This window comes from Somniosus microcephalus, chromosome 13, assembly GCF_052327205.1.
Source record: "Somniosus microcephalus isolate GS21.2 chromosome 13, FLI_Smic_1.0, whole genome shotgun sequence".
In the NCBI taxonomy this organism is placed as follows: domain Eukaryota; kingdom Metazoa; phylum Chordata; class Chondrichthyes; order Squaliformes; family Somniosidae; genus Somniosus; species Somniosus microcephalus.
This window is the reverse complement of record NC_140999.1, coordinates 33,234,413-33,248,454: the sequence shown is the minus strand read 5'-3', so window position 1 is coordinate 33,248,454 and position 14,042 is coordinate 33,234,413. Positions and strand designations below refer to the sequence as shown.

The 14,042-nt window shown below is 43.1% G+C and overlaps 1 protein-coding gene across 1 annotated transcript in view; it reads right to left on the bottom strand.

Annotated features, from left to right (window-relative positions):
- Positions 1-13,023, bottom strand: part of LOC147108195 (uncharacterized) — a 48,222-nt gene extending 35,199 nt beyond the window's left edge. Inside the window, exons 1-3 of the mRNA XM_086005992.1 lie at positions 12,948-13,023; positions 7,404-7,562; positions 6,909-7,079 (exon numbers count right to left, since the gene is read on the bottom strand). Of these exons, the coding sequence (XP_085862118.1) occupies positions 6,909-7,079; positions 7,404-7,562; positions 12,948-13,023 (406 nt within the window). The remainder of the gene's footprint in view (positions 1-6,908; positions 7,080-7,403; positions 7,563-12,947) is intronic.
- Positions 13,024-14,042: the final 1,019 nt, after the last annotated feature.

Sequence of the window (14,042 nt, the reverse complement as noted above, 5' to 3'; positions counted from 1 at the left end):
ATTCCTGGGATGATAGGGCTGTCCTATGATGAGCGATTGTGTAGAATGGGCCTATACTCTCTGGAATTTAGAAGAATGAGAGGTGATCTCATTGAAACATACAAGATTCTGAAGGGGATTGACAGGGTAGATGCTGAGAGGTTGTTTCCCCTGGCTGGAGTGTCTATAACTAGGGGGCATAATCTCAGGATAAGGGGTAGGCCATTTAAGACTGAGATGAGGAGGAATTTCTGCACTCAGAGGGTTGTGCATCTTTGCAATTCTCTGCCCCAGAGGGCTGCGAATGCTGAATCTTTGAGTATATTCAAGGCTGAGATAGATAGATTTTTGGACTCTCGGGGATTCAATGGATATGGAGATCGGGCGGGAAAGTGGAGTTGAGGTCGATGATCTTCCATGATCTTATGGAATGGCGGAGCAGGCTCGAGGGGCCGTATGGCCTACTCCTGCTCTTATTTCTTATACTCTTATGTTGCCACTTGGGTATAATGGGAATTTCTCAGGAAACGATAACATAGACAGGTTGCAGCAGCAGCAATGTAGCAAATGTCATAGCACATGATTCTCCCCTGTGTTGTTCTAGCAGACACAATAAAACTACAACATTTTGATGTTGTTTCATTATGTGTCCCTAATCCTGCATTTGATTGAAAGGAATCAGAATGAAACTGCTGATAAGGGTTTACTAGGATACTCACCACTTGTTGTACTGAGAGGTGCTGTTGAGATGGTCATTGATTCAGATGTCAATGCTGGAGTAGGGCTCCCTGTAGTTGTTCCTGCTCTTGTGCTTGTTGAGGCAGGAGCTGATGTCGAGGTCGGTGCTGCAGTGGTCGACTCTGTACTTGCAGTCAATGTTTCTGTTGATGCTGTTAAAGTAGTTTATGTTGTTATAAAGGCAAATAGGAAACTTGGAACAACATACTCTGATTTGTGCATGAAAGACAAACTGCTGATGTCGAGTTCGGTGCTGCAAGTGGTCATAGAGACATAGGGGGAGAAATTCGGTATTGCCTTGTTTGGGCTGCAATTATCGGCCGGGTGCAATATTTAGCACCTGGTGCTAATTATCGCCTCCGACTGCAAACTTGGCTTCTATCACCCTTGGTGATGATTGGAGCGCTAAATCAGGCGCTACACATCTCTCTTAAGGCGCTAACACCGAGGAGCAAGGCGCTAACTCAGAGCGCTGGCGAAGCTGATGTGCTGTCAGTCAGCAATGGAACACAGACACACTGGCGCCGGCCAGTTCTTAAGGGGAGGGTCGATCTTGCTCTCCATCCACACCCTGCTCATTGCAGCCTTGAATCTCGACCTGGAGAGACCTGTACATCAATTCTGCTGGAAAGAACAATGGAGAGACCCAGTGAAAGAGCTCAGAATGCAGCCGCCAAAGTCTCTACTAAATCGATGCAAGGAAGGTCAAATCAAAGTGAACCTGCAACGTGCTGCTCAGTACACAAAATTCCTTCACACACCGTTGAATTTCTCCAGATGTCTCTCTCTCTCAAAATGCGTGGTGCAAAAATGTCGCCGACAAAAAAAGTCAGGAAGCGGTCGCCTTTAAATAGTGTTCCCCAGTCCCTTCCTGACTGCAACACCTTCCCCTCAACCTGTCGTTGCTAGCAGCAGGCGGTAAGGCAAGGGGCGCCACTCAATATCCAGTCCGGGGCGCTACCAGGGCGTTGCATGCTCGACTGACGTCACGATCTGCGGGCGCAGGAGATCATGGCGGTAGTGTTTAGCGCCGCCACAAAATGTCTGGTCAATTTCGCGAGCGGCGCAAACATCGCTGCTCCCGGGCGCTAGTTGCTTTGCGCCCCATTAGCACCCTCTTATGGCACTAACGGGAGGCGCAAAGTATCCGAATCTTTCCCCCATAGAGTCGTAACGGCACAGAAGGAGGTCATTCGGCCCATTGAGTCCGTGCTGGCTCTCTTTAGAGTAATGCAGTCTGTCCCATTCCCCCGCTCTATCCCCGTAGCCTTGCAAGTTTATTTCCCGCAAGTGCCTATTCAGTCTCCCCTTGAAAACATTGAGTGTCTCCACTTCCACCACTTCCATTGGCAGCGAGTTCCAGGTCCTCATCACTCGCTGCGTAAAAAAGTTTTTCCTCACGTCCCCCCTGTATGTCTTGACGAAAACCTTAAATCTGTGTCCCCGAGTCCTTGTACCATCAACTAGTGGGAACAGCCTTTCCCCGTCTAGCCTATCCAAACCCGTCATAATCTTGTACACCTCTATCAAATCACCCCTCAACCTCCTGTGCTCTAATGAAAACAAATCCAGCTTTTCCAACCTGTCCTTGTAGCTAAGAAACCCCATCCCAAAAACATTCTGGTAAATCTCCTCTGCACTCTCTCAAGTGCCTTCACATCCTTTCTAAAGTGTGGTGACAAAACTGGATGTAATACTCCAGTTGTGGCCGAACCAGCGCTTTATATAGGTTCAGCATAACTTCTCTACTTTTGTACTCAATACCTCTATTTATGAAGCCCAAGATCCCATATGCTTTGCTAACCACTCTCTCAATATGTCCCGACACATTCAGGGACCTATGCACATTAACTCCCAGGTCCCTCTGTCCCTGCACACTCTTTAAAACTGTGCCATTAAGTGTATATTGCCTCTCCCTGGCCCATCTGCCAAAATGCATCACATCACACTTCTCTGTATTAAATTCCATCTGCCACTTGTCTGCCAATTCTGTTAGCCTTTCTATGTCGTGTTGCAGTTGATTGGTAGCAACCTCACTATTTGCCACTCCCCCAAGATTAGTGTCAATGGCAAATTTAGAAATTCTGCTCTGTACTCCAATATCCAGGTCATTTATATATATCAAAAAAAGCAGTGGCCCCAGCACTGACCCTTGGGGAACAACACTGTCTACCATCCTCCAATCTGAAAAGCAGCCATTTACCACAACTCGTTGTTTTCTGTCCTTAAGCCAATTCCTTATCCAAGCTGCCACTGACCCATCTATTCCATAAGCCTCAATTTTGTTAACCAGCCTTCTATATGATACTTTGTCAAACACCTTCCTAAAATCCATGTAGACAACATCCATTGCATTCCCTTCATCAATTATCCCTGTTACTTCACAAAAAAATTCAATTAGATTAGTTAAACACGATCTGCCTTTTACAAATCAGTGTTGGCTCTCCTTAATTAGCTTAAACCTCTCCAAGTGCCCGTTAATTTTTTCCTTGATTATTGTTTCTAAAACTTTACCCACCACTGATGTTAAACTGACCGGCCTGTATTACTAGGATTGTCCTTACACGTTTTCTTGAACAATGGTGTCACATTTGCCACTTTCCACCTCCCCCGCATCTAGGGAAGATTGGAAAATTATGGCAAGCCCTTCTGCTATCTCCTCCCCCAATTCCTTTAGCAACCTGGGATGCAAGCCATCTGGACCAGGCGACTTATCCACTCTAAGCATACCCAGTCTTTCTAGTACATCCTGTCTATCAATTTTCACCCCTTCCATTGCTTCTACCTTTTCCACTTCTACCGATATTTTGTCAGCATCCAACTCCTTAGTAAACACCGATACAAAGTACCCATTGAGTATTCTAGCCTTGCCCTGTGCCTCTAAGCATTTATCACCTTCTTTGTCCCTAATAGGTCACACCCCGCCTCTTGCTACCCGCTTACTGTTTACTGGCGGGGGGGGGGAGTGTATGACTGGGGGGCGGGGGGAGTGTGTGACTGGGGGGGGAGTGTGTGACTACTCTCATATTCTCTCTTTGCCAATCTTATTTTCATCTTCACTTCCCCTCTCAACTTACTGTATTTGGTCTGGTTCTCCCTTGAAGAATTCACCCGACATTCATCATACACCCTCTTTTTTTGTTTCATCATGTTCTCAATCTCCCTCATCATCCAAGGAGCCCTTGCTTTGGTTCCCTTATTCCCTTATCCTTCCTTCTTTTTGGAATGTACCTAGCCTTTACTTGGAACATCTGCTCCCTAAAGATCACCCATTGTTCCGTTACAGTTTTTCCTGTCAGTCTTTGGTTCCATTTCACTCTGGCTAGATTTTTCATATCCCATTGAAGTTAGCCCTATTCCAGTTTAGAAGTTCCACTCTAGATTGTTCCTTGCTCCTCTCCATTGCTAATCTAAATCTTATGATACGATGATCAGTCATACCCAAGTGTTCTCCCACAGACACTTGGTCGACCTGGCCCACCTCATTCCCCAGCACCAGATCCAGCAATGCCTCCTTCCTAGTTGGGCCAAGAACATACTGGTCAAGGAAATTCTCCTGAATACATTTCAGAAATTCCTCCCCCTCCTTTCCCTTTACCCGAGAATTATCCCAATCGATATTTGGGTAATTAAACTCCCCCAATATCACCACTCTATAGCTCTTGCATGTCTCTGCGATTTCCCTGCTGATTTGCTCCTCTACCTCCCTCTCACTATTTGAAGGCCTGTAGAATACCCCCAATAACGTGATCATACCCTTTTTGCTCCTCAACTCTAACCAAGTGGATTCTGTCCTTGTCCCCTCAAGAACATCCTCCCTTTCCAACACTACAATGTCTTTATTAATCAGCACTGCCACCCCACCTCACTTTTTTCCTTCCCTATCTTTTCTGAACACCTTGTACCCTTGAATATTAAGTGCCCAGTCCTCACCTTTATTCAGCCACATTTCTGTTATTGCCACAACATCATATTGCCACACGGTTAATTGTGCTTATAGCTCACCAACCTTATTCACCACACTTTGTGCGTTTACGTACATGCATTCTAAGCCCATTTTTGAATTTTTCGTACTCTTTCTTAGTCTGCTCCTATCTAATATGGTACTACTTCCGCCTCCAGCAGTACCTTGCCTTCCAGTATCACTCACTCTTGCACACACCCCATTCCTCCCCTCCACTCCTATATGCTGGTGCCCATCCCCCTGCCAAGCTAGTTCAAACCCTCCACAACAGCACTAGCAAACCTCCCTGCGAGAATATTGATCCCAGCTCTGTTAAGGTGTAAACCGTCCGGCTTGTACAGGTGCCACCTTCCCCAGAAATGGTCCAAATGTCTCAGGTATCTAAAGCCCTCCCTCCTGCACCATCTCTCCAGCCACGCATTCATCTGTTCTATCCTCCTATTCCTGTACTAACTGGTCGACTCGGTACTTGCAGTCAATGTTTCTGTTGTTGCTGTTAAATTAGTTTATTAAGCATGCAGGTGCAGCAGGCGGTTAAGAAGGCAAATGGTATGTTGGCCTTCGTAGCAAGAGGGTTCGAGTACAGGAACAAGGATGTCTTGCTGCAGTTGTACAGGGCCTTGGTGAGACCGCACCTTGAGTATTGTGTGCAGTTTTGGTCGCCTTATCTGAGGAAGGACGTTCTTGCCATGGAAGGAGTGCAGCGAAGATTCACCAGGCTGATACCTGGGATGGCAGGAATGATGTATGAGGAGAGATTGTGTCGATTGGGCTTATACTCACTGGAGTTTAGAAGATTGAGAGGGGATCTCATCAAAACCTATAAAATTCTGTCAGGCCTGGACAGACTAGATGCAGGAAGGATGTTTCTGATGGCCGGGGAGTCCAGAACCAGGGGTCATAGTCTAAGGATAAGGGGTAAGCCATTTAGGAATGAAATGAGGAGGAATTTCTTCACCCAGAGAGTGGTGAACCTGTGGAATTCTCTGCCACAGAGGGTGGTGGAGGCCAGTTCATCAAATATATTCAAGAAGGAGTTGGATATATTTCTTAAGGCTAAAGGGATCAAGGGATATGGGAAGAAGGCAGGGACAGGGTACTGAATTTGGATGATCAGCCATGATCTCATTGAATGGCAGAGCAGGCTCGAAGGGCCGAATGGCCTACTCCTGCTCCTATCTTCTATGTTTCTAAGTTTCTATGTTATAGAGGCAAACAGGTAAATTGGAACAACATAATAATACTTGCGCATGAAAGACAAACCGCTATTTATTGTTAACACTTGGGTATAATGGAAATTTCTCAGAAAGATAACATAGCCAGGTTGCAGCAGCAGCAATGCACCAAATGTGATGGCACATGATTGTTCCCTGCATTGTTCTAGCAGACACATAAGAACATAAGAAATAGGAGCAGGAATAGGCCACTTGGCCCCTCGAGCCTGCTCCGCCATTCAATAATATCATGGCTGATCTTGGGCTCAAAGCCACTTCTCAGCCCGCTCCCCATAACCCTTCACTCCCTTATCTTGCAAAAATTTGTCTATCTCCACTTTAAATGTATTTAATGACCCAGCCTCCACAGCTCTCTGGGGCAGAGAATTCCACAAATTTACGACCCTCTGAGAGAAGAAGTTCCTCCTCATCTCAGTTCTAAAAGGGCAACCCTTTATTCTGAGACTGTGCCCCCAAGTTCTAGATTTCCCCGTGAGGGGAAACATCTTCTCTGCATCTACCCTGTCGAGGCCCCTCAGTATCTTATATGTTTCGACACGATCACCTCTCATTCTTCTAATTTCCAATGAGTATAGGTCCAGCCTGCTCAACCTTTCCTCATAAATCAACTCCCTCATCTCAGGGATTAACCTAGTGAATCGTCTCTGAACTGCCTCCAATGCAAGTATCTCCTTCCTTAAATAAGGAGACACAATAAAACGACAACATTTTAATACAAAAGAAATACTGAGGATGCTGGAAATCTGAAATAAAAACAGAAAATGCTGGAAGTACTCAGCGGGTCAGGTAGCATCTGTGCATTCTGACGAAGGGTCATTGACCTGAAACTCTGTTTCTCTCTCCACAGATGCTGCCTGACCTGCTGAGTATTTCCAGCATTTTCTGTTTTTATTACAACACTTTGATGTTGTTTTATTATGTGTTCCTTATGCTGCATTTGATTGAAAGGAATCAGAATGAAACTGCTGATAAAGGTTTACTAGGATACTCACCACTTGTTGTACTGAGAGGTGCTGTTGAGATGGTCGTTGATTCAGATGTCAGTGCTGGAGTCGAGCTCCCTGTAGTTGTTGCTGCTGCTGTGCTTGTTGAGGCAGGAGCTGATGTCGAGGTCGGTGCTGCAGTGGTCGACTCTGTACTTGCAGTCGATGTTTCTGTTGTTGCTGTTAAAGTAGTTTATGTTGTTATAAAGGCAAACAGAAAACTTGCAACAACATACTGTACTATGATTTGTGCATGAAAGACAAACTGCTATTTCTTGTTACCACTTGGGTATAATGGAAATTTGTCAGAAAGATAACATAGCCAGGTTGCAGCAGCAGCAGCAATGCACCAAATGTCATGGCATTGATTCTCCCCTGCATTGTTTTTGCTGACACAATCAAACTACAACATTTTGATGTTGTTTCATTGTGTGTTCCTAATCCTGCATTTAATTGAAAGGAATCAGAATGAAACTGCTATTAGAGGTTGACTAGGATACTCACCACTTGTACTGAGAGGTGCTGTTGAAATGGTCGTTGATTCAGATGTCAGTGCTGGAGTAGAGCTCCCTGTAGTTGTTGCTGCTGCTGTGCTTGTTGAAGCTGGAGCTGATGTCGAGGTCGGTGCTGCAGTGGTCGACTCTGTACTTGCAGTCGATGTTTCTGATGGTGGTATTAAAGTAGTTAATTGCGTTATTGAGACAAACAGGCAACTTGGAATACCAGACTCAGATATGTACATTAAAATATGAACTGCTATGGCTTGTTAACACTACGGTATAAAGCAAATTACGCAGTAATATAACATGGCCACGTTGAAACAGCAACAGAGCACCAAGTGTCATTTGCACATGTTATTGAGGCAGACATAAAACTTTGAATACCATACTCAAATCTACATTAAAATACAAACTTCTATACTCGTTAACACTTTAGGATACCGGAAATTACTCAATAATATAACATAGCCATGTTGAAACAGCAATAAACCACCAAATGACATTTGCACGTGATTCTCCCCTGCATTATCGTAGGTGACAAAGTACCACTACAATATTTTTCAGGCAGTGCATTCAGATGATACCAACTTGCTTTGAAAAATATTTCTCCTCATCTGCCGGTTGGCCTTTTTGCCAATTATTTTAAATCTGTGTCCTCTTGTTACTGAACTGGCTGCCTGTGGAAACAGTTTCTCCCTATCTACTCTATGATAACACCTCATAATTTTGAATGCTTCTATTAAATATCCCCTTAACCTTCTCTGCTCTAAGGAGAACAGTCCCAGCTTCTTTATTTTCTCCACATAGCTGAATTGTCTCATCCCCGGTACCATTAAAAAATAACACTTGAGGGATCTAGGCCCAGGTGTTCATTTGCTCCGTCGTCCAGGTAGTGGTACCCTCTGGCCTTTCACACAGCAATGCATGACAATGCACCTTAATGTATATGAGAACTTAATGGACATTTGCAGGGGAGACCTGAGAACGGTATGGCCAAGGGAACACACAGGTTTTCTCATGAACAATGTGATTGGGGGTGTTGAGAATTTGAGCTTAAATTTACTGTAGTTTGTCAGTGCAGGATAGGGACAGGCTGGGGCCCAGCACAAGAAAACCTTTATCGCAGGCTTCACACTGCTTAGTGATGTTCTTTGTTTTGTTTCCATACAAATTGCCAGCGATCCTGCAAGAGCAAAACTGTGTCACAACATCAAATTGTTGTAATAAAAACAGAAAATGCTGGAAATACTCAGCAGGTCAAGCAGCATCTGTGGAGAGAGAAACAGAGGGGGCGATTTTCTGACACTGGAGGAGGCGGGTTTGGAGTCAGGAAAGGCGGGAAAATTTGAATTACTGAGGTCGGGTCAGAAACCCAACTTCAACCCGCCTCTGTGGGATTTCGCCGGTGCCGGTTTTGCCGCTCGGGAAACGCTCCCGCCTTCAGCTGGCCATAGCGTTAATTAACTACTGTAAATGCTTGTTAAGGGCCTCACTAATCCTATTTTGAGAGGCCCTCTTGAATTTACCATCATTTCGGCATGCTTCATGCAACTTCTCAACCACGCCAGGTAAACCTGGCGGGTTGACTCGTGGGTGGCCTCCTCAATGCTGCAGGTCTAACAAGACCTCGTTCACTGCAGCAAGGATTACTTGTAGGTGCCAGATCTTGGCTTTAAAAGGTCTCTGAGCACTTTTACAAGGCCTTCCGAAGTCGGAGGTGCTGCAGCTTGACTCCATCAACTGTGGGACCTCCTGGGAAGAACCCCGCCCCACTTACAATGAGCGCTTCCCCAGAGGAGGCATCTGCAAGCAGAATGGAAAACATTCATTTCCTTTCACCTTGGACCTCAGATGTGGATGAGGATGAGGAGGAGGAGGAGGAGGATGACCTGGAGGAGGAGGAGCAGGAGGAGGAGCAGCAGGAGGAGGAGGAGGAGCAGGAGGAGGTCAGGGCGCCGGTGTTTCAGCCAGCGGCAGGGATGCAAGGGATTAACTTATCATGGCCAGATTTGTATAGGTTGGCCAAGTTGGCACATGTCCTTGGCTCCATGCCAGGACTTCATTGACAATGGATATGACTCTCTGGCCTCCTTTCAGTCAGGCCACCAACTTGACAATGCAAGTGTGGCATTGCCTGCAATGTGGAGCTGCCTAAGGCTAAGTAACAGATGGCATAACGCCAACATTTTGGCATCAAATCATGTTAATGCTTTCCAACAGGGATGATATTTCATCAATACACAGAAACAGTCTCCCAATCTACACACAGATCTGGAGGTTATATCCCTTGCCAGCTGTATCCACACAGCCTTGGTTTCTTTGGCAGGCCTCTTCCTCCGAGATGAGTGGAAGAACACCTCCATGCTAGCTGTCACCCTCTCAAACAACATTTGCAGCACCTCATCCAAGAGCCTTGGGTAGGCCCTTGCCGTGGAATTGGAAATAGTGGGTTTCTCAAAAGATGTTGGAGGTGGTGCAGGAGATGCAGAAATGCTGTGGAATGAGCCAAGGGAGCAAGAAGCCATAAAATCAGACTGGAAAAGTGCTGTCAACAGAGGCGAGTCTCAGTCCCAAAACACTAATTGAGCAAGGCATCCCACACCTCTGAAATCAAGTGGCCAATCATGGGAAAATCTCAATTTTTTGAAAACTATCAGTGGAAGTGAGTTTTTGACACACCCAAGTCGAAACCCGCCTCCAGTGAGAAAATTGCCCCCAGAGTTAACGTTTCAGGTCGATGACCCTTCGTCAGAATGCACAGATGCTGCCTGACCTGCTGAGTGTTTCCAGCATTTTCTGTTTTTATTTCAGATTTCCAGCATCCTCAGTATTTTGCTAATGTCCATTAAGTCCTCATGTACTTTAAGGTACATTGTCATGCTTTACTGTGTGAGAGGTCAGAGGGTCCCAATACATGAACCATGCAGCAAAGTATTAGCTGAAAATTAACTCTCCGACAATGCATCACTCCCTCAGGACTGCACTGAAATGTCAGCCTAGATTATGTGTGCATATTTCTAGAATAGTGCTGGAACCCATGATGTTCTGATTCAGAGTTGATAGTGTGACCAATGGTGACACATAAAGCTGTAGGAAAACTATTAACAAATATAAGTCTTGCAATGGAAAAATGCAACCCTTCACAACAACACGGATTAATATAGTGAGAAAAATGCAGCAAATAATTAGTACTTATTCAAAAAACGACACAAAATTCCAAGTGATAGCCAGTTTTAAGTCTATGTCTGTAGGCCAAGCCAGTTGAATAGTTATATATCCCCATTTTACATGGGTGAGGTCCAAGTAAAGGCACAGCTGGTGATGTGGGAACAATTATCATTAATTCACAAATTTTAAATGGGGCTCACATTGAGCTTCAGCACAACCTAGTCCTGTTTCCAAAATTTATTTTCCGGAAAATTTGTCATGCGGCAAATTAGGTGTGTGATTCTGCACATCCTATTTTGCAATCTGCACTTGTCAGTACTGAGACTCTGTGCCACCACTACAGTCTCACAAAATCCTTGTTCTAATCTAACAACGTACCCCTCCCAAAAGTATATGAACGATGACTACACAAAAACTGACGGAAACACCCAAAATTTTAATTTACAAAAACAGTTGGGTTGCAGCAGAATTTTCATAATCAGTGCTTCTTTGAATGCAGTGGTTTTGCAACCTCATTTAACCGAAAACTATATCGGAACAAACTGGCACACAGCTGCTGTTGGCAGCCAAAGTTGTTTCTGGTTCTTTTGTCTATCAGAAGATTAGGAAACAGACATATTGGTACACTGCACCACTTGGCACAAAACAACATGTTTCACAACACAAGTGTTCAGATTTAGATGAACCTTCTTAGTATTCTGATTTGCTACATATATCTCATTTTGATTTTGATATATAGAGACTGGAATAAACTAGTTATAATTTTAATAGTCATAATTGCAGCGTAACTTTAGTCTAATTTGCAATTTGTAATTTTAACCTAAGTCTATCAATTTTCTGTGGTGATTGGTCACTACTGAACCAGAACATCTAATGACCACTGGTGAATATTCTGCAGCAAATTAAACGTTGTCCAGCAGCTTGTAAATACTGACACATAATTTCCCCTCCATTCAGATGTTTACCAAGTGGCTTACATTCTTTGACAAGCTACTCAAGGATCAATTCCAATTTAGGTGCAGTATGCTGCACCGAAGGTGACCATATTTTTCTTTAGCTACATTGAAATGTAGCATTAATTCTGTATTCACTAAGGAATATTTTATACTTGCACAAACCAGCCCTGCTCTGTGAGAGATCATTATGAATTATCTAAACACACCACTCACATGTTTATCTTGTTGAAATTGTTTACAGTTCAAAACAAAATACCATGAAAGAAATAATTACAAACATACACTTAATCTGTCTGAAATTGATTCCACAGTTAATATAGAATGAAAGTTGTTTGAAAATTGCACGTTACCACTGTAGATAAAAGATTAACGGCAATTTTTTCTAAGCAACTTTAAGACATGGCAAATTATTTCATCAATACAAAATTAAACAATGCTGATCATTTGTCTGTGCTCTTTAAACAAACACAGATGGCATCCTGCACAGTGCTCCAGAGAATTTTCTTCATTACTGATATTACATGAATTTGTTTTAGAAGCACTTACATTTATTGATTTTATAATTTAATTCATTTTTGAGCCAAGTTAAATACATTCGATCATGCGGACATAAACTATTTTGTAAAATTGATACCATGTATAACTAAGCGCTCTCTGTATTAAATAGATTGAGTTAAATTCAGGCTGCAGCTTCTGGGACTCATGTTTCTGTCATGTTTGTTTTTTTCTCTAACATTTAGTGCATAACTCAGTTTGTTTTAAGTTTCTGTTCCTGAAAGTTTACCTGTAACGTAACACATTTAAACCAGCTCCCAGCATTATCAAATTATCATTTACTATTTTCTAATAAACGATGAGATTATTGAGCATCTTAATAAATATTTAAAAGTATGAATCAGAAAAGCAGATGTGTTGAAACCAGAATTTGGTATTGATCCAAATTTCCATTCGTTCTCAGATTTGGGGGTGACAGGTAACAGGGGGCAACTATGATTTGCACCAAAAGTGTTAAAATAGTTGGGCTTGCTAAGTATTTTTGCAACCAACAATGAAAATATACACATTTCTTCACACACCTGTCCCTCCCTTCATGAAACAAGTTCTAACAATGCCACTGGTCTTAGCTCTGACACAGAAAAAAATCAGATTTCACCCACACTTCTCATGCGAAGATATACTTGACTACCTAATTAGACTAATTACCTTCACCTTCTTAGCCTAGGAGGGTTGAGGAACAAAATCTAAGAAGATGAAGGCAATTATCCTAATGAGAAAGGCTGAATTAACACAACCATTCTAACAACTTTCATCTTGCTTTGTCACTAAGAATAACAATACATTTTCAAATAACACGCCTGAAAACGATAATGATCACGCTACACATTGCCAGGATCAACTCATTTTCATTTACTTTGAATTCTTACCTGACAGAGACAGACAGAGGCTACACATAATTACATGCCAAAATAACACCATTGACTTAAACTTTTTATGATCCATTTTTCCAATAGTAGAAGTCCTATTATTGCAGGACACAAATCTGCACTGTTTCGAGGAAAGTGGCTCAGGTGTATTTGAAGCCTTGCCCATTTCAAATATATTACATCTCCAAATTATGAAGTGTTTTGGCATGTCTGACGTCTCCAAATACCACACCTTGCTTTGTTCACTGAAAGAAAGATAGGTTAACCACGTAATAATTGGTGTAATCTTTACAGTCACTGTAGGAAGAGCTTCCCCACCCAAATTCTCTTAAGTGCAATTTGGGTCATTCCCTAAATTCCAGAGGCTGACTAGCCCCTCTCTCCAGTTATGAAGAAACTTCCATGCGTAGACGTATACATATTTACAAATATTACGTTCATTAACCAAAGCCTAAAATGAAAAGAAAGAAAGATTTGCATTTGTATAGTGCCTTTCATGACCTCAGGACATCCCAAAGCACTTTACAGCCAATGAAGTACTTTTTAAGTGTAGTTACTGTTATAATGTAGGCAACGCGGCAGCCAATAGCGCACAGCAATCTCCCACAAACAGTAATGTGATAATGACCAGATAATTTGTTTTTAGTGATGTTGATTGAGGGATAAATGGACACCGGGGATAATTCCCTTGCTCGTCTTTGAAATTATGTCATGGGATCTTTTACGTCCACCTGAGAGAGCAGACGGAGCCTTGGTTTAACGTCTCATCCAAATGATGACACCTCCGACAGTGCAGCACTCCCTCCATTTTCAGCTGGCAGTAATGTTTTTCTCTCTTGTTCAGAATACAAAGGCTAAGAAATCAAGCAAGACTCTAGTTCTTTTCTAACTTGAAAGAATTTAATTTGACATACAATGCGACCACAAAGAGAGTAGTAACTTTGCATACAACCTTTTTCTTTTTAATGAGTACAACTCAAGACAAAAAATTGATTAGTTTCTTTGTCAGGGAGAAAACAAAGGTTCCTTTCCCATGATGACGTATTCTGATGTCATCCGTGGTTCTTGTGAAAACTCTTGCAGAATGAATTGTTT